A 26626-nucleotide genomic window follows, 5' to 3' on the forward strand; every position below is an offset into this window, starting at 1 on the left:
AAAAATTAACAACCTTCATATATAAGGGTCCCCCCCAAAAAATCTGAAGAATGGGATGAGGTCATTTGTAAGTCACTGATTTCTGTTGTCCAAAGGTCCTGTTGGTTATATCATCCTAGTTAAGTTGTCCAAAGAATGAGGGGAAAGGCAGGCTAGTGGCCCTTTCTCTCAGAGGTGCTAAAGTCCAGTGGGAACAATGTTAAATCAGTAGCAAGCAAAACCTTTGTTCTAGCTTCAGACTTTGGGCAAGCTAATTCAATATTCCAAGGTCTCCTTTCACCCCCTGGAAGGTGTTTTAATGACAGCAAAACACTAATTCTATCAGTGGTGCTCCAGAGAAAGAGTCTCAAACTGAGTAGGAAAAGGAAGTGAAACTAAGATATACATGGAGTGGCAGCCTCTGTCACATACACTAAGGTATTTAATCTACCCAAATATCTTTAAGATTATACATCCACATTGTCTAGTGGAGAAAAGCAATGCCCAGGGTCACACGGCTAGTAAGTGGTGGCATTAGGATTTCAAAGCAGATCTGCCTGTTGCCCCAACCATCATAGTCTCCATCAGCTTCAAATCCAAATTTGGAGATTATTCTCTTTGCCTAGTTATTATCACATTGAGTGCCATCAGAATGCTGCTTAATAAATGCTTTTCTTTTACAATGTAGACAGAACAAAAGGAAATAAAGGATCGTTCCCTTGACCATCTGTTTGTATTTATTTTTCCAAAGAATAAGTTTTATTTATTTTGTGATTTATTTTTCCCCAAATTCTTAGAGTTAAACATAAAAAAGCCCACAAAAAGGCAGCTCTTCTAAGTGACCATTGCATTCGATACTCTTTAGCAATCCCAGCAATTCGGGCCAATCTTCCACCTACATAGACAAACCAACCGCCTTAGCCACGTTTTAAAGAGCCAGGGCAGGGCCTATGCTTTCTCCTCCAACCATGCCCAGCCCCTCCTTAGAGAGCCGGCACGCCCAAAGCAGCTCCTCCCCAGCGGCTGCCTTCAGGGCCTCGCCGTTCAATAGCCTCGGCTCAAACCTTAAGCCCCTGCTCTTCTCCTTCCTTTTACAAGCATATCTAGGTACCTGCTACTATTTAGGGGGGTTACCTTGGAACGTTGGCCTTCCGAATCCCGTTCTCTCTGGTAGCAACTTTGGTTGTGTGGGGTTAAGTCAAAGACAAACCTTACCCCTGAAGGAAAAATGAAAGCGCCAAACCAGGGCGGATTAAATTAAAGAAATCCATCCATTCGTGCCCCTGTTCATTTCTCCTACGAGGCTCCCCAAAGTACTCCTCCCATTCCGAACCCCTCTTTGCTCAGCCCTTTAGCAGTCATTTTCCCTTGAGTTTCATTTGATTCCATATAATGTTTGTACCCTTCTCTCCCCACCGCCCCCGCCGCACTCCCTCTTCTAAAACCTATAAAAGTGAGGAGTGGGGGTGGGATGGGGGATAGAATCTAGAGGGAGGAGATGGGAGTGGGTGGGTTCTATTTCCCGAGTCACTTACCGCCCATGTCACTGGCTGGGGACTCCTGAAGTGTCCGGAGCTCATGCGGTCCTCTGAGAGGCTCATACTCCTGATCGCAAGACAGCTGTTTCCCTCACACCCGCCCCTGTCTGACAGCGCGCCAGGCGGCTCGCTCTTGCCTTCTCTTTCTCGGCCCCCCACCTCCTCTTTTTCTCCTGGCTGGAAATGAGGAGGAGGGCCAGAGCCGACAGAGTCGATTCAGACCCAGCTGGGCCACCCTCGAAACAAGGGAAACAAAGCTCTCAAGCATCCAACCCCAAACTGGGGAGCCAGCAAAACCGACTTCCTAAAAAGAATCTTCCCCTTGCTGCAATGCTCTTTTAGCTCTTTTCCTCGGCTAAAAATAAAGTGGGTTCGCTGGGCCCAAGTGGCCAAGGTTGAGGATTCTCCGTTCCCCTTTCACCTCTACCAATTCAGTTCCGGCCAAACCCACTCTGAACTCCACACACCCTTAAGGAGAGTGCCGGGGCTAATAGCTAAGAAAACCAACCCAAACCCCGAAGCAGTATTTGAATACAAAGTTGAGGCGGAGGACTCCTTCAAGACAGGAACCCAGGAGAATATACTACAAGAGGATCCCTTTACTGCCATTGTTGCTGCTGCACACCCCAAAGCCTTCCTTAAAGAAAGAAGGGAGGGGCAAATGCCTACGATTGGTGGAAACACATAGGGGCACCCTCGTCTAGGACAGGGGCTTCAGCAAAAAACGTCAAGGACTCGTGTGGGTACTCTAGAGAGAGGTTCCTTGGGTGTACCTAGCTGCCCCACTGGGGACCTCACGTTCATGAGGGTCAGTACCAACTGTGCTAGCTGGGCAACCCGAGTGGGTGGGGTGACTTGCCTCGTGCCCAGCTAGACCCAGAGAAGAGGTGTGACTATCCTGAGGGTGGAGTTCCTTAAAAGGGACAGGTGGCCACTAGAGGAGAGTGAAGAGTGGAATGAGGTGGAGAAGGGGGGTGCTGAGACCAAGGAGGGAGAAGGGAGGGGGTGGGGCGGGGCCCAGGGTGGAGAGCTCTGGTCTTGTCCCTGGAGGCAGTCTCCAGAAGCAGCACGTACAACTCAATCAATTTCAGTTCCTTATTCTCAAAGAGGCTTGCAAGCACACCGTTTGGTCACCTATCCATTTGCGTGTTAAGCTGAAGGAGGGTGAAAGGGATGTGGGAATTGGGGGTGAGGGCTGTATAGGAAGGGAGGAATAGGGAAGAGGAAAAGCAAGAAAGCTGGCAACTGAATAATATTTACAGTCCTAGTTCTCCATGGTAACAGTGTGACACTAGCAAGGACAACGAAGTCACAGTATCTTCTTAGGGAGGAGACTAAGAGCAAAGGAGAATGGAACTGGGGGCATTTTCTAGCAAGAGATAAGGGAAGAAGGTGAGGGTGAAAGGGTGGGAAGGGAAAAAGGAGGAGATGAAGGAACTGTGAATACAGAAAGGTTCTTTTTAGTCTCCCAAATACCAGACCTCTAAGAATAGAGTCCTCAAACCCCTGAGTTGGCCTCTCTTCCAGGCATTGTGGAAGATCCCTGTGGAACTGAATCCATAGCAAATCAGCCACATTTCAGGATTTCTTTGCCCTCGCTTGAAAGTCCCTGTCTAAACCATTTAATAGGGGGCCAGGAAGTCACAGGCAACCACAGGCCTTTTTCACTGCCTCTTTGCTACCACAGTTCTTTTAAAGGGGAGGAAAGAAGAGAGAAGAAACAAAGCAGAGAGAAGGAGGGAGCAGAGAGGCAGGAGAAATAATAATAGCTACTGTGTATTCAGCACCTGATATGGGCAAGTCACTAGGCTAGGTGTTTTTACATTCATCATTTCTCATTTATTCCTGATAACAACCCTGGAGAATAGGTGCTATTACATTCTCCAAGGCCCTCCTTTATTTTTTTGGCCTCCAGGGAATTCCTAAGCCCTCTTTTAAAAATAAGAAAACTGAGGTTCACAGCCCAGTACTTCCCAACACATATATGCCCACTCGCTTGATATTGCTGCCAGAATGTCTCTAACTGTCTCATCTTTTCTTATTCCACCCCAAACTCGGTTATTCCTCCTCTAGTTTACCTGAATGACATCACCATGTACCCCAACATCCAAGGCAACACTCTGGGACTCATCCTTTAATTTGCTGTGATCTGGATCCTGCCTACCTCTCAGGCAGCAGAGCTTTTGCTGATTTCCTGGGCCTTACCTGTATTACAAATCCCCGAGAATGCCAGGTTATTTCCATCCTTATGCTTTGGCTCACTTTTCTTACTCTTTCTCAAATGGCCTAAGCTCTCTGTCTACCTCCTTGAAAGGACTGATTCAAGATCATCTCCCCTCCTTACTTAATTCCTTCAGGCAGAACTAACCATCACTTCCTCTGTGCCCTTCTCTACCTCAGGGCACATATTTGTTGATATAATTGCTTGCCCATACTAGACTATAAAGTCCCTGAAGTTAGGCACAAGATGTTATCATCTCTGTAACCTGGGTGCCAGGTATTATTTTTAACAATAATAATAGTTATTGACCATTAACTATGTGCCAAACTGTTCTACACCATATGTGTATACATATATACACTTATTGAGTATATATATATATATATGTTTTTATATCACAGCTAATTGCAAAGGCAGGACTTTTCCTTTATATTCTTTGCCTCTTGACACATCAATAATCAGCAAGTGGCTATGTAAGTCACAGGAAATGGTATGGGGGAACACATATGGAGAAGTATAAATTGAGATCAGTTTCCCTCTCCTTCCAGAAGCAACACAGACTCTCCTTTGTATTAGCTTCCTTAAGAAATAAACCAGTGACCTGCAATACCTTCAACTCCTTTCATCAAACCCGAAGGCTTAAGGAGACTGTCTGCTTGAAGTAGCAGCCTGTGCTTTCCTCTTTATAACCAGAGTCAGATGAGGGATGTAAGAGTTAAATTAAGCAGGGAACCAATGAACAACAGCTAAGAAATATGCAGATACTCCAGGTGTCAGGGCCCAAGAAACGCTGTTTTTCCCTTTCCCTCTTCCTCCTCTTCATCCTCCTGCCTCTCCTCCTCCTTTTCTTGAAAGCCAGCTGACAAACTACTAGGGTGGAGCCCAGTCTGAGGGCTGGAGGGAGGGGAGGAAAAGCCTCAGTAAGAGGACTCCACCCTCCTTGCTCCCAGTAGAACAACAACAAAAGAGAAGTCTTGGGGAGCTTGGGCTGAGAGGAAGGTGGGGCAGGGAAGGTGGGGCAGAATAGGGTGAAGTGAGGAAGGGAGGGGAGAGCAAGGGGAGATAGGGGCCCAACAGGGTAGAGCTGGTCTGGGGAAGTCAAGTTGTATATGAACAGAAAAGCCTGCATTCTTAAGTCACTGTTGTTCATGGAACAACAGAAGTGTAGCTGAAAGTAGTGCATAGCTCAGATCTAATAGGAAAAATATCGCCCTCGTCACCCACTTTTTTCTTGTTCTGCAGTTCCCCAGAGGGAATATTCCCCCTGTGAGCTCAGCTAGAAGGAGACCTTTTGCCCCTCTGCTAATGTTGAACAAGTGTTAAGTTCCTCACACATGCCAGAAGACAGTGCTAAGTTCTGCCAGCAAAGGATAAGGATATTTTAGAGAAGGAAATCCAGTTAGCTGAGAAGAGAAAGCCTGGAAAGAAATTGTGGGAGAAAAACAATGACTTAGCTTACAAACTGTACAACCTTGGGCAAGTGACCTCACTTGTCTAAAAGTCAGTTTCCTCACCTATTTCTTTTAAAGGTATACTGCTAATACTTCTCAGAATTGTCAAAAGATTTTAAAAGATGCAGAGGTGGCTTTACAGTGAAATTAATGAAGTTTGAGCTTCAAGGCCCTTCATTTGAATGGCCCTTTTTCAAGACACTGAGAGTGATCAAACTGTGTTTTTCTTAAAGAGGATCCCCAAAGTTGTATAAGTTTCAGGCCCCACAAGACCTGGAACTGCCCCCAATGAGATTATAGCCTACAAAGCAAAGTACCTCACACAAAGAAAGCACTCAAGATAGGATAACTATTATTCTTGACAATGGCAGCTCTTAAATCTACTAGCTTTATATTACTTTTTTTTTTTTTTGGAGGGGGGGTATGCGGGCCTCTCACTGTTGTGGCCTCTCCCGTTGCGGAGCACAGGCTCCGGACGCACCGGTTCAGCGGCCATGGCTCACGGGCCCAGCCGCTCCGCGGCATGCGGGATCCTCCCGGACCGGGGCACGAACCCGTGTCCCCTGCATTGGCAGGCGGATTCTCAACCACTGCGCCACCAGGGAAGCCCAAAATCTACTAGCTTTAGATTGCGTCCCTTTCTGGACACAGATATTGGAAACATGCCGCCATGTTTCCCATAACTCCCATATTTGTATATATGAATAACTTATAAAAATTAATAACTAAACTGCTTGCTAGAGACATTCAGAAGCATGACTAAATTTACCTTAGGAATGGCCAATGGGCCAGGAGCATGTGACCAGGCTTTGACATTCTCTTGGAAGAACACCATCCTAGGCAAGCTCTAGCAGGCCTGCTACCATCCACGAGTTTAGTTGTACCTCAGGCTGCTAACTTTATGAGCAGAGATTGACTAGGGGTGTGTATGTGTGTAGGGTGTGTGTGTGTGTGTTTGTGTGTGGACTTTTCACACTATTTAGACCCTAGATGCTACCATACCTATAAATTGGAGGAGGGAAGAGGCTTTATAATAGGCAACCAAGCCAAAGCAGAAAAACTGGGATCCTCAGCCTCATCTGCAGGAAAGGAATAACATCCTTGGCCTGGTCCCCAAAATGTATATTCCTGAGTCGGGGAAGGATTCTACTGAGTATAGAAGAAAAAGACTTGCATTCTTGCTTTCATATTAAACAAATAAATATACTAGATTGTCTAAGGAAATGTATAAATAGAACAGGAACTTCTTTATCACTGAGCTGGATTCAGAGAGGCACCAGGGCACTGCAGCCCTCTCCCGCAAAGCAGACTCACGATTATCATCCTTGCATTACCACAAGTAGCTCTCACTTTCCTAACAGATGGGTTGTGTCCATCTACCGCTGTCCCCCAAACTAGTGAGAGAATGGCTTTCACCCTACAGCCTTTTGTAGTCTTATCACTTCCCTGAGAAAGTAAGAGGCAGAGAAGAAAGCAGATGGGGAGTATGTCTTCGGTGCTTTCTTAAAACCTTTCCACTAACATACCTATTGAGGTATTGCACCTTTATTCTTTCCTTCCTCTGTTCTTTGTTTGTCCAAATGGCCCTGTATTGTGGTAGGTCTTTCCTCTCAAGTCAATATCACAAATATAGTTGTAGCAGCCTACCATTAAGCCACAATGACAGGACATTACCTTTTCAGGTCAGGCTAGTAGTGAATTTAAAAGTGCAGATTAGCAGTGGTAATTCACTTCATAAAGTGAGACAAATAGTTTGATCTGGGAAGTGAATCTATAGTATGTCATGGGGATATAGGCAACTACACCTGTTTACATGGTGTAAACACATAGCTGAAATGATCAGGACTATGTGAAGAACAGCTGGAAAAATATACACAAATATGATGAAAATAAAACAGTTGAAACATACACTAGAGGCAAGAGTTAGTCACCCAAGCACAGAATGTTGTTGTAGGAAGGGCCTGAAGAGATCATTTCATTCAGCATTTTTCAACATGTCTTAGGCATACCCCTAGTGGTATGAAGGATTATCTTAGGCAGTACAGAGTTAACTATTTTCTAATAGTATGCATGTATTTTAATGGTTGCCTTCTATTTATGGGGAGTTAGACTGGCTTTCTACTTATGGTAGTGCTATTTTTGATGCAATTTTTTAGTAAAATAAGTCAGTTTATTTAAGGAAGCATACTAAGTAAATAACAGTACAGCTAATACTCAGATATGGTCTAAGTCATGAAGGTGAAATGTAAATAACTGAACTTTAGCAAACAATGATTGAACCCAATTATCTTCCCAATTCAGGAGCTCCTTTATTAGACACTTTGGTTTAAAGGAGGGTCTAACCTCCAAATAAATAAATGTATAGCAATCCTGCCTCCTCCTCCTCCTATACCCATGACAGAATTGCTAATATAACATGGATGTTTTCCACTGAGCTTGGATGAACCCTTATACTATTTCTGAACACATTTCTACAGCAAGTTTTCCTTGAACCTCCAGTTTGGGCTAAGGGGGTATTTTCTAGCCCTTATAGGACTCTGACATAATTCTTTCATAAGACTCACCACATTATAGTATACCTATCTTTTTATATGACAGTTTCATTTATTTGACTGTCAGTCCCTTGAGGTTAGGAGTTCAATCATCAGTAGTTCAATCATCTATATATTTTTAGCTCTTTGCACAGTACTTGTCATATAACAAGTATTCAGTAAAAGTTGGTGGAATGGAATAATTTAGAGCCACATGTCTCAGTGTAAATTCTGATTTCACCACTTGCTAGCTGTGTGACCCTGAACAAGTTATTTAATGTATCTGGGCCTTGGTGTCCTCATCTGTAAGACAGGAATAATAATAGTACCTATCTCATAGGATATTGAGAGGATTATATAATTTAATACATATACATATAACATGCTTAGAACAGAACTTGGCACAGACTAAGCACTAAACAAATTTTTGCTATTATTATGTTGAACTGAAATATGTTTTTTGAAATTTCTACCTGTGCATCCTGGGACTGACCCATGGAAAAACAAAAAGTAAGTCTACTCCTTCTTCCATGTCATGGTCTCTGAAATGTCTTACCTTCTTTTCCCTCCCATAAACATCCCTGATTGCTTAATCCATCCCCTGTATAATATGGTTTCCATACTTTCAACAACCTGTTTTCTTGGTCGGTTACAGAAAAATGATCAGAACTCCCAGGCTAGAGATGCTGTCTCACAGAGACCGAGGTACTTCCCCTTATTGTTTACCAGGTAAGCAAGTGCAAGGATGAGTATACCTCTATTACCAGAAAAGCAGAGATGGGGTCAAAGGAAGCTCATCCCAGATTTAAATATAACAATGAAAAGTTGGAAAGAATCTGAATGTTCACAACAAGATGTTGGGTAGCTAAATTATAGTGCATGCATATGACTACAGAGTTATTCAAATTTAAGGTTTTCAAATATTCTCAGTGACCATGGAAAATATTTATATAATAATGTTAAATGTAAAAATAGGGCACAAAAGTACACTTACACTATCATTTCATTTTTGTTCAACATACATGCCACACATTTTTACCACAGAAATAAACACATTTTAGTATTAAAAAAGGATAGCAGTAGAATTATAATACAATTTTGTTTTTTAAAAATTTTTCTATAATGAACATGTATTACTTTTATAATTGGAAAATATATTTGAGTTGGATGTTGAATTAAATTTGTAGGTAGTTGAAGGATTATGGGAAGTTTGTTTCCTTTTTTATACTTTGTTTTCTAAATTTTCTGTAACAAATTTGTACTATTTCTATAATTAGAATAAAACAACTCAGATGAATTGTTTGTAAATCAGCATCTTATCATAACCCTCCCCTCACTTGCCTGAATCACATCAGCTTAAAGAAAGGATACTCAAGTAGCATGTATATGTAATACTAGTAATAGGAACCACTCACATCATTTCTTATGTAGCTTATCAAAATAAACTCCTAATTAGTCTCCCTGTCTCTACTTTTGCTCTCATGCACTGCAGCTAGGATTGATTATTACAAAATCAGAAATTTCTCAAAGGTATCTTATTGCCCTCAAGATAAAAGCTAAAACCTCTTAGTGTGACCTACAAGAAAGGGCTTCATAGATGTTTCATACATTTTCCCTAGTCTCATCTCCTCAACCAGGACTTGCCACCTGATCTGGACAATGCTTTGCAAGCCAAAGTACAGGAATTCTGGTTGAATGTCCCTTCCCCCCTTATACATTTGGCAGAACAATTTTCCTTAGTAGCAATAACCACACTTTTTAATTGGGTATGTTGTGCATTTGTGTGATTACTTTTTCTTTACCTGTCTCTCCCACTAGACCTCTTTTTTTTTTTTTTTTGGCCATGCCATGTAGCATGCAGGGCCTCAGTTCTCCGACCAGGGATCAAACTCATGTCCCCTGCATTGGGAGTGCAGACTCTTAACCACTGGACCCCCAGAGAAGTCCCTAGACTTCTTTGTTTGTGAAGGCAGAATCCAGGTCAATTTTACTCTCAGATGTAGTCCACTGCTTGGAAGAGAATAGATGCTCAATGAATATTTGTTACCTCACTGACAAGCTAACTGAATAATATCCTCATCTGTTTTTTTGTTTTTTTGTTTTGTTTTTTTTGCTAAGTGTTCATCTTTGACTCCTCTCCTCTATAAAGGTCCTGAATGTGCCTGGATGGCAAGGGGTCATAGTAATGGGGGTAGGGTAAAGTGGAGTAGGTTTTTCCCATTCATAATAATTGAGTAAAGAGCTTAGGGCTGAAATTAGTCTACATCGCTGTAATAATAATAATAACAACACATATGAATAGTGTATAGTCATTCTTCCAAACCCTTTATCTGTAGAAAGACATTTAATTCCTGCAACAATACTGTAAGTGCCATTATCCTTATTTTACAGATGAGGAAATTAAAGCAGAGAGAACTTAAGTAACTTTGCCAAGATCACATACCATATCACCCCTTTTAGTTATCCTGATTTTGTCTGGAACAAAAGAACATGGGACAAGCCTCAGTATCCTCAGAAATAAGTTCTAGAGATATGAGTAAGAACCTATTTTAAACCTGCACAAGTTTTGAACAGGGAAGTCTCATCTAATGACCCCAGTAGGAATGAAGCAGGATGCACTATTCCATGGTGACCAAAAAGGCCATTTGTTGTGGAGTTATTTTTGCATTATGAATTTGCTTTAAAATTAGTCCAGACAATTCCAGTCAATATTACTGTTCTCAGTTTAGAGTATCAGAAATGCACAGTATTTGTGAGAAAGTGCCTTGCACAGAATCAAGATTTTGTGACAGCATTTAAAACTCCAGTATATCATGATTCTCACATTTGAGTGTGCATTAGAATCACCTGGACATCTTGTTAAAAACAGATTGCAGGGTCCTACCCCCAGGGTTTCTGATTTAGTAGGTTGTGGGTGAGACCTAAGAATTTTCATTTCTAGCAAGTTCCCAGGTTATGCTGATGCTGCCATTCTGGGTACCATACTTGGAAAACTAATGGTCTGAGTTTTGCTCATTAGGGTACTGGTAACATATATCCTGCTATCCCGTATTGCTCTACAGGTTTTAGAAATCAACAGTTGACTGATCCATAGGGAGTACTTTTTGTTGATTTTCAGAACAAAGAATGCTTTCTATAGTTAATTATTTTTTTCCATTTTATAGAAGCAGCTAATAATAATGACCACCATATTCTGAGTACCTACTGCATTGCTAAGCACTTTATAGTCATTACCTCATTTACTCCTCACTACATCACTGAGATTCTCATTTTGCCCGGGATAGGAGCTGAAGGCCCACTGATGAAAAAGGTAGCTGAAGACAAAGGTGGCTCTGAAGAACACAACTGGAGAGAATAAATCATCATCATCATCATCATCACCATTAACATTGGTAGAGCACTGTGATAAGCCCAATACTGGCTTTATTTAATCCATGCAAGCACCCTCAGTCTTATAACCAAGTACATGCCAGAGTGTGCTTGTGTGTGCTTAACCTCTACTGCTTCCCAATGCTCAGTCTCAGGCTTTTTAATTCACCCATTTTGAATTGAGTGGATGGGGAAGACAGCAATGTAAATGGGAGAAGGAGAGGATACTGGAGAGAGGCTGGAGGTCAGTGGGCATATCTAGCATTGGTTTAAACCTGGATATCCCTGGATTCTAGCCTTATGATAGCTAAGGATCATATTTTTTGGAGGTTATTTTCAGTCTGAGAAAAAAATGAGTCAGATGCTCATTCTTCAGAGAGGTCTCCAAACAGCTTTAGATTCCTTCAATAGCCTATCACAGGCAGAGCCTAAAAAAGTCACTTGGCCAAGGCTTCACATTCCCTAAAGACATCAAATTTCAAATTTCCCTTTATTGCCAAATTGCAGCATTGAAAGATTCATCATATAAATTCAAATGTGGAGCCCATGATTGGACACTTCCTGTGATACACTATTTTTAATATTTATATATAAGAATTTTTTAAAATCTTGTGAATAACATTGTATTATGCATGCTTATTAAAAATGTCATTTTGTTTAATGTGATAATTTAAAACATACCACAATTTTGCAGACATTTCTGATATTTCATTTAAAAATATTCTGAGAATTTCAACAAAAAGAAGTAAACCAGATTCCTTTGACCACTGTGAGGTCTGGCCCCATGTAGACCCCCTTCCCTAAACTGACTCTAGATTCTCTAATCCTACATCTTTACTCTGTTAAAGTGAAAGCCTAACCTAATCCTCACAAACCCTTTTGCATTTCTACAAACCTGTATAGAGAGCTTCTGGAAAGGAGATCCCCCCCCAATTTATCTAGGGTTAAATTAAAAGAATTAAAATTTTCCTTGGCCTTTCAACTTTCCTTACTATTTATGCCTAATTACAGTGAGCCTAAATAGCAATTATGTGTATCAGTAAACGTATGTTAGATTAACTTTTACATTCTAGTTTGATTATGTTACTAAAACATTATGAGTCTTTTTGACCTTCATAGTATATTGCTCAGGTAGAATGATGATCTGCTTGTAATAAAAGGGAAAGATTATTAGTTTTAAGATGAGACATTGGCAGTATGTTTATTGCTAGCTTTGTATATAGGACACAGCCAGCTTACTTATGAGTTCTTACCACAGATCATGTTTTGAATCAGAAAAAGGATTGTTTTCATCAGACCCCAAAATATATCTTCTACTGAGCAGTACTCTTTGCTTTCCATCACTCTAACCCAAACTCTGGATTCAGGTCCCAGAACTCTAGCCTAGGTATGTTACCTCACTACTTCTGTTTTTAGCAGAGGAGAGTTTGGACACTATCTGGTACCTCAGACACTTACAGAGTTCTAAATTAATTTAATCAAAGCATCAAGGTTCGTCATCACTGCCCCTAGAAATAGGTTACCTTTGGATCCTCTCTGTACAGATACAGGCATTGGTATAGGCTTTCCTTTCTGCCGTTGGTATGTGATGCGAGTCAGATGATTCTGCTTCTTACTAGGACAACTGCTGCAATGGATGATCAGTAGTCCAATTTCAGACCCAACTGGTTGTTGGGAGTCTGCCAATTACATCTCTAGCAGTGATTTCACTCCCACTTGGTCTGCAGCAAGTGACCCCAGCTACAGCCAGGGACCTATAAGCTAGGACCTCCTACCCACCATCAATCCTTCTTCAGTGTACTGTCCCTTTCTCATTAATCCCTTTCCATATTACCAATCCTAATTTACTTCTTCATTTCAATGTTCTGCCTGTCAGAATATCTGTTAACTCCAGTGTTGTTTTCTTATCTCAAAGGCATAATTCCCTCTGTTCAGAAAGTTCATTAAAATCTCCAGAAGAAATGTCTACTAGGCTACTGGGCTGAGAGGGGCAGAAATCCCCTCCATAATACCTTTTGTTCTAACTCTTGGGTCCACCGAATATCATCAGCCTTTTAAAGGTACAATTGAAGATGACATGGAAGAATCCTGGATTCTACAACCCCAGTTAGTTAGAACCTGGAGCAATTAGCCTCTAATTTAGTTCTAATGGATTCTATCAGGAAAACACTCCCAATAATAAATTCTTCCACAGCACCAGAATTGTAGTGGAGAGGTTCTTGTTTCTAATGGGCATTCTACATATGAAATCATGGCCAGAATGTGGCTTACTACCCTTGAGTATGCCTCCAAGACAGAAAATCACCATGTACTAATTTTTGCTATTAGTTATGCTCTTCAAATAGGCAACACACACATTCACTACCATTGTGAAAACCATTGTGCACAAGTTCATATTTGTTTGGCACATATTATTTGCTATGGGAGAGATTTGAGGTAGCAAGGAAGATCAGAGAAAGCTTACCTGAGGTTGAGTAAACACTAACTAGGCCAAGAGGGAGTACACAGGAAGAAGAAATATCATGGGCAAAGGTCTGGCAGCATTAGGATCTTACATATAGGGTTTTATATATGTCCAAAAACCCAAGAAGCCACAGAGGTTGGAGGAAAGTGAGAGAGTAGTACACGTTGAGGCTGGAGATATAGGAAGTGGCCAGACTATACAGGAGTTCACAGAGATCTTAAGAGTTTTGTTTTTCTCCAAAGAGCCACTAAATATTTTTAGCAGAGGAGCAACATAATCAGATATGTATTTTGAAATGTATCTTTGGCTGTAATGTGGAGATCAGATTGGAGGGGGCTGTGGTAAATTAGGTGAAACAAGTTAGGAGGTGCAGGAGTTCAGCAATAAATGATTATAATTTAGATCATAGCTTAGATTATACCTTAGGTAGAGGCAGTAAAGATGCAGAGAATGATACTGATTTTAGAGAAACTTAGGAGGTTCTATCAACAGAATTTGGTAAGGGAGTTAATATTGGAGGTGAGGGAGAGGGAAATGTCCAAGATGATTCTTAGAATTCTAACTTGAGCAACTGGATAATGAAGTCATTCACTGAGGAACAATGTAAAAGAACCATATTTAGGGAGGGAAGATAATGAGTTTGGTTTTGGATGTGTTGAGTTTGAGGTGCTTTGTGGCAATGCCAAGTAAGATATTGGATATGTGGGTTTCTGAAGAGTTGCATGCTCACTGTAGAGGACCTAAACCTTATAGAGCACTGATTGCTTCTGCAGACTTCAGGTATTGTTCTACTTTATATAAAAACATTTTTTCAGAGCTTCTACTTGGGGTTCTGTTCTAGCAGCATTTTGCATTTAATTAGGGGAGATTTGTTTAGTTTTCAGCCAATTTTTTCTTTCTTTTTTTCAAAACAACTTCTCTTGAATCCTCCAACCAACTCTTATTGAATTAGCCATCTCTAAAATAGTGAGGACTTGTTCATTTAACATACATATCACCAATGTAATAGTGGTAGTCTCAATTTGTTAGTTACATTCTCTTGATAAGAACAAGAAGAGCAAATAACTACTGAGCACTTAATATGTGATACATCTTATTTCATAGACTCTGGAGATTCCACAGTGAATTAAGATTTGCTCATTGTGTGTAAGAGACTCATAGTCTACTGACCAAACTGGCCACCTACCTCTGTCCTATAGCATATAACTTAGCAATAGTTATATTTCTAAATTGGAAGGCCACTGACATGTGTTGAACACCTGTTATGTGTCAAATATGAAACTGGTATTTGAGATGTACTTGTGCATGGAAGGCAGTATAAGGTAGTAGTTAAGAGGGTAAACTTTGGAGTTAGACTGCCTGAGTTCCACTCCTGGCTCTATGACTTGAGTAAGTTACTTAATCTCTCTGTGCCTCTGCTTCTTCCCCTGTAAAATGAGTCTAATAGTAGTACCTACCTATGTATAGTAGTTTGCTATGGCTGACATAATAAAGTTCCACAACTGTTGGCTTAAATAACATAAATTTATTGTCTAACAATTCTGGAGGCTGGGAGTCCAAAATCAAGATGTTAGCAGGGTTGGTTCCCTCTGTGGGCTGTGAGGGAAGTATCTATTCCAGGTCTTTCTCCTTAGTTTGTAAATGGGTGATTTCTTTATATGTCTTTTCACATCACCTTCCCTTTACACACATCTCTATGTCAAAATTTCCCTGTTTATAAGGACACTAGTCACATTGGATTAGGGTCCACCCTAATGACCTTATCTTAAGAAATTACATCTGTTATACTGGGGGTTGGGACTTCAACATATGAAGTTTGGAAGGGGAGACACAATTCAACTAATAATACTATGTTATAGGATTATAGCAAAGATTAAAAAAGAGCATCCATAAATTACTTAAAACAATCTCTGGCACGTTGTGCACACTCAATGAATGTTAACTATTAAGTTAACTATATTATTTCATTTAATCTTTATATATATGGCCCATATTAAGTAGGCAATTTTTAATGATTAGCACACTGAGACTCAATGTCACATAGCTATTTTTTGGTAGAGCCAGAATTGTAACCTAGCTCTGACTGATCTCAAAGCTGATGCATGATTCACTATACCACAAGGCATCATCAGGTGACTATGTTGTTGTCTCTGTGAAACTGCCATAGAAATATTTTCAGATATGGTCGATGACTTCATGCATCAGTGTGAGGATCCCACTGTCTGTGGGTCTCTGATTAGCAACAGTAATTGGTCATATATATACTTTGTCATCTAAGATAACACTACCACCAGATGACCCAGGCTAACAACAGTATAATTGAGAATAAAGGCCTAAGCAATGTGAGAAGAAAGTTAGGTCCTCAAAAGTCTATTTGTAGAGACTATCAAGATGGTGGAGGAGTAAGACGTGGTGATCACCTTTCTCTCCATAAATACATCAAAAATACATCTACATATGGAACAAATACTACAGAACACCTACTGAATGCTGGCAGAAGACCTCAGACTTCCCAAAAGGCAAGAAACTCCCCACGTACCTGGGTAGGACAAAAGAAAAAAGAAAAAACAGAGACAAAAGAATAAGGACAGGACCTGCACCTCTGGGAGGGAGCTGTGAAGGAGGAAAAGTTTCCACACACTAGGAAGCCCCTTCACTGATCAAGACGGGAGGTGGTCAAGGGGGAAGCTTCAGAGCCATGAAGGGGAGAACAGCAACAGGGGTGCAGAGGGCAAAGCTGAGAGATTCCACACAAAGGATCAGTGCTGATGAGCACTCACCAGCTTGAGAGGCTTGTCTGCTTACCCAACGGGGCGGTGGGGGTTGAGAGCTGAGGCTTGGGCTTCAGAGGTCAGACCCCAGGAAGAGGACTGAGGTGGGCTGTGTGAACACAGCCTGAAGGGGGCTAGTGTGTCATGGCTAGCTGAGAGGGAGTCCAGGAAAAAGTCTGGACCTGCCAGAGAGGCAAAACACTTTTGTTTTGGGGGGCACAAAGAGAGGGGATTCCTTACCTGTAGGCCCACAGAAGGCAGAGCACTGCCTAAGTGAGCTCCAGAGAGAGGCGTGAGGCATGGTTATCACCCTGGACCCCAGAGATGGTCATGAACCATTAACACTGCTGCCACTGCCAGCAAGAATCCTGTCTGCAATGACAGGTCATTATCCACACTCCCCAGGAGTCTGTGAAGCAAGCCATTGCCAGGGTCCCGTGATTCAGGGACAAGTACCCTGGGAGAACACACAGCATACCTCAGGCTGGTGCAAGATCACACCAGCCTCTGCTGCCTCAGGATCGCCTCGCATTCCAATTATAACTACCATAAGCCTACCTACCCCCAGACTGAGTGAGCAAAAGAGCCCGAATCAGCCACTGCTTTAAGCCCCTCCTCTCTGGGAAGGGAACAGACTCCTGAGGGTAGCCTACACTCAGAGGCAGGGCCAAAACCAAAGCTGAACCCCAGGAGATGTGTGAACAAAGAAGAAAAAGGGAAATTTCTCCATGAAGCCTTCAGGAGCAGCAGGTAAAATCCCCACAATCAACTTGATAAAGGCTGCAACTGAAGAATACATGAATAGAAAATGAATGTTCCCAAAAATGAGGCGGTGGACTTTGAGAGCACTGCAGACTTGGTGTGTGCTTTCTGCATCTAATTTGATGCTGGTTTTATGTTTATCTTGGTTTAGTATCTATTATCATTGGTGGCTTTGTTTATTGGTTTGGTTGCTCTCTTCCTTTATATATATATTTATATATTTTTTGTTGTTCATTTATTTCTCTTTTTGTGAGTGTGTATGTGTATGCTTCTTTCTGTGGTATTGTCTGTATAGGTTTGCTTTTACCATTTGTCCTAGGGTTCAGTCTGCTCGTTTTTTTTTTTTTTTTTTTTTTTTGTCTTTGTATTTCATTTTGTTTATTTTTGTCTCTTCCTTTTCTTCTGAGCCATGTGGCTGGCAGGGTCCTGGTGCTCAGGCTGGGTGTCAGGCATAAGCCTCTGAGGTGGGGGTCCAAGTCCATGACAATGGACCACAAGAAACAAACCAGGCCCATGTAAAAACAAACGGATATATCTCTCCCAGAGATTGTCATCTCAACACTAAGACCCAGCTACATGCAAAGCCAGCAAGCTTCAGTGCTGGACACCCCATGCCAAACAGTTAGAACGACAGGAAAACAACATCACTTATTAGAAGAGAGGCTGACTAAAATCATAATGGTTCACAGACACCTCAAAACACACCACCAGATACAGTCCTGCCCACCAGAGAGACAAGATCCAGCCTCATCCACCAGAACACAGGCACGAGTACCCTCCACCAGGAAACCTACACAACCCACTGAAGCAACCTCATACACTGGAGGCTGACACTAAAAATAATGGCAAATACAAACTTACAGACAGCAAAAAGGACACTCCAAACACAGAAAGTTAGACAAAATGAGAAAGAGAAATATGCAGCAGATGAAGGAGCAAAGTAAAAACCCACTAGAAGAAACAAAAGAAGAGGAATTAGGCAGTCTACATGAAAAGGAATTTGAGAGTAATAATAATAAAGATGATACAAAAATCTTGAAAATAGAATGGAGAAAACACAAGAAACATTTAACAAGGACCTAGAAGAACTGAACAACAAACAAACAATGATGAACAACAAAATAAATGAAATTAAAAATACTGCAGAAGGAATCAATAGCAGAATACCTGAGGCAGAAGAAAAGATAAGTGACCTGGAAGATAAAAGAGTGGAAATAACTGCTGGAGAGCAGAAGAAAGAAAAAGGAATGAAAAGAATTGAGGACAGTCTCAGAGACATCTGGGACAGCATTAAATGCACCAATATTCCAAATATAGGGGTCTCAGAAGAAGAAGAAGAAAAAAAGAAAGAAACTGAGAAAATATTTGAAGAGATTATAGTTGAAAACTTCAGTAATATCGGGAAGGAAATAGTCAATCAAGCCCAGGAAGCACAGAGAGTCCCATACAGGATAAATCCAAGGAGAAACATGCCAAGACACATATTAATCAAACTATCAAAAAACAAATACAAAGGAAAAATATTAAAATTAGCAAGTGAAAAACAACAAATAACATACAAGGGAATCCCCATAAGGTTAACATCTGATCTTTCAGCAGAAACTCTGCAAGCCAGAACGGAGTGGAAGGACATATTTAAAGTGATGAAAGGGAAAAATCTACAACCAAGATTACTCTACCCAACAAGGATCTCACTCAGAATTGATGGAGAAATTAAAAAATTTACAGAGAAGTAAAAGCTAAGAGAATTCAGCATCACCAAACCAGCTTTACAACAAATGCTAAAGGAACTTCTCCAGACAGGAAACACAAGAGAAGGAAAAGGCCAACAAAAACAAACCCAAAACATTAAGAAAATGGAAATAGGAACATACATGTCAATAACTACCTTAAATGTAAATGTATTAAATGCTCGAACCAAAGACATAGACTGGTTGAAAGGGTACAAAAACAAGACCAGTATATATGCTGTCTACAAGAGACACACGTCAGACCCAGGGACACATACAGACTGAATGTGAGATTATGGAAAAAGATATCCCATGCAAATGGAAATCAAAAGAAAGCTGGAGTAGCAATTCTCATATCAGACAAAATAGACTTTAAAACAAAGATTATTACAAGAGACAAAGAAGGACACTACAAAATGATCAAGAGATCAATCCAAAAAGAAGATATAACAATTGTAAATATTTATGCACCCAACGTAGGAGCACTACAGTACATGAGGCAATTGCTAACAGCCATAAAAAGGGAAATTGACAGTAACATAAACATAGTAGGGGAGTTTAATACCCCATATTCATCAACAGACATACCATCAAAAGTGAAAATAAATACGGAAACACAAGCTTTAAATGATATATTACACTAATGGACTTAAATGATATTTATAGGACATTTTATCCAAAGACAACAGAATACAATTTCGTCTCAAGTTCTCATGGAACATTCTCCAGGATACATTATAACTCAGGTCACAAATCAAGCCCTGGTAAATTTAAGAAAATTGAAATCATGGCAAGTATCTTTTCTGACAACAATGCTATAAGACTAGATATCAATTACAGGAAAAAAAGTCTGTAGAAAATACAAACACATGGAGGCTAAACCATACACTACTATGTAATCAAGAAATCACTGAAGAAATCAAAGAGGAAATCAGGGCTTCCCTGGTGGCGCAGTGGTTGAGAGTCTGCCTACCAAAGCAGGGGACACGGGTTTGTGCCCTGGTCCAGGAAGATCCCACATGCCATGGAGTGGTTAGGTCTGTGAGCAATGGCCGCTGACCATGCATGTCCAGAGCCTGTGCTCCACAAAGGGAGAGGCCACAACAGTGAGAACCCCGTATACCACATAAAAAAAGACAAAATCAAAAAATACCTAGAAACAAATGTCAATGAAAGCATGACAACCCAAAACCTATGGGATGCAGCAAAAGCAGTTCTAAGAGGGGAGTTTATAGCAATACAATCTTCCTTCAAGGAACAAGAAAATCTCAAGTAAACAACCTAACCTTACACCTAAAGCAATTAGAGAAAGAAGAACAGAAAAACCCCAAAGTTAGCAGAAGGAAAGAAATCATAAAGATAAGATCAGAAATAAATGAAAAAGAAATGAAGGAAACAGTAGCAAAGATGAATAAAACTAAAAGCTAGTTCTTGCAGAAGATAAACAAAATTGATAAACCATTAGCCAGACTCATGAAGAAAAAAAGGGAGAAGACTCAAATCAATAGAATTAGAAATGAAAAAGGAGAAGTAACAACTGGCTCCGCAGTAATAAATAGGATCATGAGAGATTACTAGAAGCAACTATATGCCAATGAAATGAAAAACTCAGAAGAAATGGAAAAATTCTTAGAAAGGCACAACTTTCCACACTGAACCAGGAAGGAATAGAAAATATAAACACACCAATCACAAGCACTGAAATTGAAACTGTGAATAAAAGTCTTCCAACAAACAAAAGCCCAGGACCAGATTGATTCCCAGGAAAATTCTGTTAAACATTTAGGGAAGAGCTAACACTGATCCTTCTCAAACTCTTCCAAAATGTAGCAGAGGGAGGAACACTCCCAAACACATTCTACGAGGTGACCATCACCCTGATACCAAAACCAGACAAACATGTCACAATGAAAGAAAACTACAGGCCAATATCACTGATGAACATAGATGCAAAAAAACCTCAACAAAATACTAGCAAACAGAAGCCAACAGTATATTAAAAGGATCAGACACCATGATCAGGTGGGGTTTATCTCAGGAATGCAAGGATTCTTCAATATATGCAAATCAATCAATGTGATAAACCATATTAACAAATTGAAGGAGAAAAACCATATGATCATCTCAATAGATGCAGAAAAAGCTTTCAAGGAAATTCAACACCCATTTATTATAAAAAAACCTACAGAAAGTAGGCATAGAGGGAACTTACCTCAACATAATAAAGGCCATATATGATGAACCCACAGCCAACATCATTGTCAATGGTTAAAAACTGAAACCATTTCCTCTATGACCAGGACGAAGACAAGAGTGTCTACTCTCACCACTATTACTCAACATAGTTTTGGAAGTTTTAGCCAAGCAATCAGAGAAGAAAAAGAAATAAAGGGAATCCAAACCTGAAAGGAAGAAGTAAAGCTGTTGTATGCAGATGTCATGATACTGTAAACAGAGAATCCTAAAGATGCTACCAGAAAACTACTAGAGCTAATCAATGAATTTGGTAGAGTAGCAGGATACAAAATTAATGCACAGAAATCTCTTGCACTCCTATACACTGATGATGAAGCATCTGAGAGAGAAATTCAGAAAACACTCCCATTTACCATTGCAAACAATAGAATAAAATACCTAGTAATAAACATACCTAAGGAGACAAAACCTATATGGAGAAAACTATAAGACATTAATGAAAGAAATTAAAGATGATACAAACAGAAGGAGAGATATACCACGTTCTTGGATTGGAAGAAGCAACATTGTGAAAAAGACTATACAATCAAAAGCAATCTACAGATTCAATGCAATCCCTATCAAATTATCAATGGCATTTTTCACAGAACTAGAAACAAAAATTGCAAAATTTGGATGGAAACACAAAAGACCCCGAATAGCCCAAGCAATCTTCAGAAAGAAAAATGGAGCTGGAGGAATCAGGGTCCCTGACTTCAGACTATACTACAAAGCTACTGTAATCAAGACAGTATGGTACTGGCACAAAACCAGAAATATAGACCAATGGAAAAGGATAGAAAACCCAGAGATAAACCCACACACATATGGTCACCTTATCTTTGATAAAGGAGGGAAAGATATACAGTGGAGAAAAGAGATCCTCTTCAATAAGTGGTGCTGGAAAAACTGGACAGGTACATGTAAAAGTATGAAATTAGAACACTCCCTAACACCATACACAAAAATAAACTCAAAATGGATTAAATAACTAAATGTAAGGCCAGACACTCTAAAACTCTGAGAGAAAAACATAGGATCAACACTCTTTGACATAAATCAAGGCAAGATACTTTTTGACCCACTTCCTAGAGAAATGGAAATAAAAACAAAAATAAACAAATGGGAACTAATGAGACTTAAAAGTTTTTGCAGAGCAAAAGAATCCATAAAGAAGAAGAAAAGACAACCCTCAGAATGGGAGAAAATATTTGCAAGCGAATCAACTCACAAAGGATTATTCTCCAAAATTTACAAGCAGCTCATGCAGCTCAATATCAAAAAATCAAACCTCCTGGACTTCCCTGGTGGTGCAGTGGTTGAGAATCTGCCTGCTAATGCAGGGGACACGTGTTCGAGCCCTAGTCTAGGAGGATCCCACATGCTGTGGAGCAACTAGGCCTGTGAGCCACAACTACTGAGCCTGTGCATCTTTAGCCTGTGCTCTGCAACAAGAGAGGCCGCAATAGTTAGAGGCCCACACACCGTGATGAAGAGTAGCCCCCTCTTGCCACAACTAGAGAAAGCCCTCACACAGAAACGAAGACCCAGCACAGCAAAAATAAAATAATTAATTGATAAACTCCTACCCCAAGCATCTTCTTTAAAAAAGAACAAAACAATGAAAAATGGGCAGAAGACTGAAATAGACATTTCTCCAAAGAAGGCGTACAGATTTCCAACAAACACATGAAAAGATGCTCAACATCACTAATCATTAGAGAAATGCAAATCAAAACCACAATGAGCTATCAGCTCACGTTGGTCAGAATGGCCAGTATTAAAAAATTTACAAACAATAAATGCTGGAGAGGGTCTGGAGAAAAGGGAACCCTCTTCACTCTTGTTGGGAATGTAAATTGATACAGCCACTATGCAGAACAATATGGAGGTTCTTTAAAAACTGAAAATAGAACTACCATATGAACCAGAAATCCCACTACTGGGCATATACCCTGAGCAAACCATAATTCAAAGAGTCATGTACCACAATAGTCATTGCACCACTATTTAGAATAGCCAGGACATGGAAGCATCCTAATTTTCCATTGACAGATGAGTGGATAGAGAAGACGTGGCCCATATATACAGTGGAAAATTACTTGGCCATAGAGAGAAATGAAATTCAGTTATTTGTAGTGAGGTGGATGGACCTTGAATCTCTCACACAGAGTGAAGTAAGTCAGAAAGAAAAAAACAAATACCATATCCTAACACATATATATGGAATCTTAAAAGAAAAATAAAAGAGGTTCTGAAGAACCTAGGGACAAGGCAGGAATAAAGATGCAGACATAGAGAATGGAGCTGAGGTCACAGGGATGGGAAAGGGTAAGCTGGGACGAAGTGAGAGAGTGGCATTGATTATTATACACTACCAAATATAAAATAGGTAGCTAGTAGGAAGCAGCTGCATAGAACACTAAGATCAGCTAGGTGCTTTGTGACCACCTAGATGGGTGGCATAAGCTGGGTGGGACACAAGAGGGAGGGTATATGGGGATATATGTATACATATAGCTGATTCACATCGCTATACAGCAGAAAGTAACACAGCGTTTTAAAGCAGTTATACTCCAAAAAAGATGTTAAAAAAATAAAACTGGGGCTTCCCTGGTGGCGCAGTGGTTGAGAGTCTGCCTGCCGATGCAGGGGACACGGGTTCGTGCCCCGGTCTGGGAAGATCCCACATGCCGCGGAGCGGCTGGGCCCGTGAGCCATGGCCGCCGAGCCTGCACGTCCGGAGCCTGTGCTGCTCCACAACGGGAGAGGCCATGACAGTGAGAGGCCCGTGTACCGCAAAAAAAAAAAAAAAAAAAAAAAAACTGTAGAAAACACAAACACGTGGAGGCCAAATGATATACTACTGAATAATCCAAGTATTAGTATAGAGCTTAAAAACTGCCTAGACACAAATTAAAATGAATATTCAACTACCCAAAACCTATGGGACACAGCAAAAGCAGTTTTCAGAGGGAAGTTTATTTTGAAACAAGCTTACTTCGGGAAACAAAATAAATCTCAAATAAATAATCTAATGTACACATAAAGGAACTAGAGAAAAAGAACAAACAAAATGTAATGTTAGTGAGGCAGAAATCATAAATATTAGAGAGAAATAAATGAAATAGAGACTTAGAAAGCAACAACAGAAAAGATCAATAAAACTGAAAGCTGGTTCTTTGAAAAGAAAAACAGAATTGATAAAATGTTAGCCAACTCATCATGAAAAAAAAGGAGGGAGTTAAAATCAATTAAAGAAGAAATGATAAATGGTACCACAGAAATACAAAAGATCATAAGACATTACTATATGTCAATGAAATGACTAAACTTTTGGTAATAAACAAATTCTTAGAAATGAACAATCTCCCAAGATTAAAGCAGAAAAAAATAGAAAATATAGAAGAAACAAATTTCTAGTAAGAAATTTGAATCTGTAATTAAAAGTACCTCAACAAACAAAAGTCCAGAACCAGATGGCTTCACAGGTGAATTCTACCATGCATTTAGAGAAGAGTTAACACCATTTTTCTCAAAATATTCCAAAAATATTGCAGACTAATTCTATGAGGCAGCATCATGCTGATACCAAAACCAGACAATAGAATCACAATAAAGGAACTACAGGCCAATATCAGTGATGAATATATATGCAAAACCCCTCAACAAAATATTAATAAACCAAAACCAACAATAAATTTAAAGGATCATACAGCATAACCAAGTGGGATTTGTATCAGTTATGCAAGAATTTTTCAATATCCACATATCAATCAAGGTGATACAGCACATTATCAAATTGAAGAATAAAAACAACATGATAATCTCAATAGGTGTAGAAAAGCTTTTGACACAATTTACCATAGGTTTATGATAAAAATTCTTCAGAAACTGGACCTAGAGGGAACAAACCTCAGGATAATAAAGACTATCTATGACAAACCAACAACTAACATCATACTTGGTGGTGAAAAGATGAAAACATTTCTTCTAACATCAGGAACAAGATAAGGATGCTGACTCTCACCACTTTTGCTCAGCATAGTTTTGGAAGTCCTAGCCACAGAAATCAGAGAGGAAAAAGAAATAAAATGAATCCAAATTGGAAAAGAAGAAGTAAAACTGTCAATGTTTGCAGAGGACATGATACTTTACGTAAAAAATCCTAAAGACATTACCAGAAAACTACTAGAGCTCATCAATGAATATGATAATGTTGTAGGATGTAAAATTAATATACAGGATTACATTGCATTTCTATACACTAACAATGAAAGATCAGAAAAAGAAATTTAGGAAACAATCACATTTACCATTGCATCAGAAAGAATAAACTACCTAGGAATAAACCTACCTAAGGAGGCAAAGAACTGTACTCTGAAAATTATAAGACACTGATGAAAGAAATGGAAGACAACACAAACAGATGGAAAGATATACCATGTGCTTGGATTGGAAGAATCAATAGTGCCAAAATGACCAAAATAACCAAGGCAATCACTATCAAACTACCAATGACATTTTTCATAGAATCTAGAGCAAATAATTTTTAAATTTGTATGGAAACACAAAAGACCTCAAATAGCCAAAGATAGAAGAGTAGGGCTGGGGAAGCCTAGACTTTACTCACAAGGAGTGCATGCATGCTGCCTTGCTAACAATCAGGACAGAGAGAGATTTGCAATCATGGCTTCTGCCGTGTTGCCCTTCCTGATCCAAAGTGAAAACACCCTGACCCACGCATGCTACACCAGAGGCTGGTGCAAGATCTGAGCAAAGATTCATTCTTGCTATGCAGAGAGAGATAACGGTTGCCTGGGGTTTTAACCAGGCAGAAGCACAGAGGCCATTTTCAGCATGTGAATGGCACAGTGAGTCTAAAGCAGAAGCAATGGCTAAGCACTGACAGAATCTTGGGCAGACAGGCTATGGGAGAGGACTCAATATAGGTATGCAGAGGCACCCAGAGGACATGGTGTATGATCTGGGTGGAGCCAAATAGCCCATTGTCAGCATGGGGCAGCAGGAGGGGGTTCAGCAAACTTTGTCAGTGCACCCATGGGGCAGTTCCACAAGAGGGCACAGTGGTTGAGCTCTGAATCTCAGGCAGACAGGCACTGGGCAGGAGTACACAGTAGTTCATTTCCTAGTGAAAGTGCCTTAGCCCCACCCACTCAACAGGTTAGCACTAGATCTGGAGGAGACAGGTCATGGGAGAAGTCTACCACAAAGGCAGCCCACATCTCAGTGGAAGTGGATCCACCACGATTCTTGCAGCCAAAATAACCCAACCCCAACCTCAGCCTATTCCACACCACAGGCTTGCACTAGATTTGGGACGAACACACAGAGAAAAGGACATAAATGTAGGCTGCTTCTGAGCAGAACTGCAGATGTATACACAGGTGGAACATAGGTTTAATGTGAAACCATAGGCCTCAGCTGCTTCAGTAATCACCTCCTTTGGGGCAGAGCTTTCACTCAAGTGCAATGGAGCCTGATAAAACCCAACCCTTAGGGCTTTTATTCCAACAAATGAGGAGTAGAACCCACCCAGGAGAGAGTGGGGACA

The 26626-nt window shown here is 40.3% G+C and overlaps 1 protein-coding gene across 4 annotated transcripts in view; it reads right to left on the minus strand.

Annotated features, from left to right (window-relative positions):
• KLF8 (KLF transcription factor 8) overlaps nucleotides 1–26626 on the minus strand; it is a 358727-nt gene that overhangs the window by 70546 nt on the left and 261555 nt on the right. Inside the window, exon 1 of one of the 4 annotated variants that reach the window (XM_067023450.1) lies at nucleotides 1515–1555. The exons of the other annotated variants lie outside the window; for them this stretch is intronic. Coding sequence (XP_066879551.1) covers nucleotides 1515–1521 — 7 coding nt within the window. The 5' untranslated portion in view covers nucleotides 1522–1555. Of the gene's footprint in view, nucleotides 1–1514; nucleotides 1556–26626 lie in introns of those variants that run through there. 4 annotated transcript variants of the gene reach the window in all.

Source organism: Kogia breviceps, chromosome X (genome assembly GCF_026419965.1).
Source record: "Kogia breviceps isolate mKogBre1 chromosome X, mKogBre1 haplotype 1, whole genome shotgun sequence".
NCBI lineage: Eukaryota > Metazoa > Chordata > Mammalia > Artiodactyla > Physeteridae > Kogia > Kogia breviceps.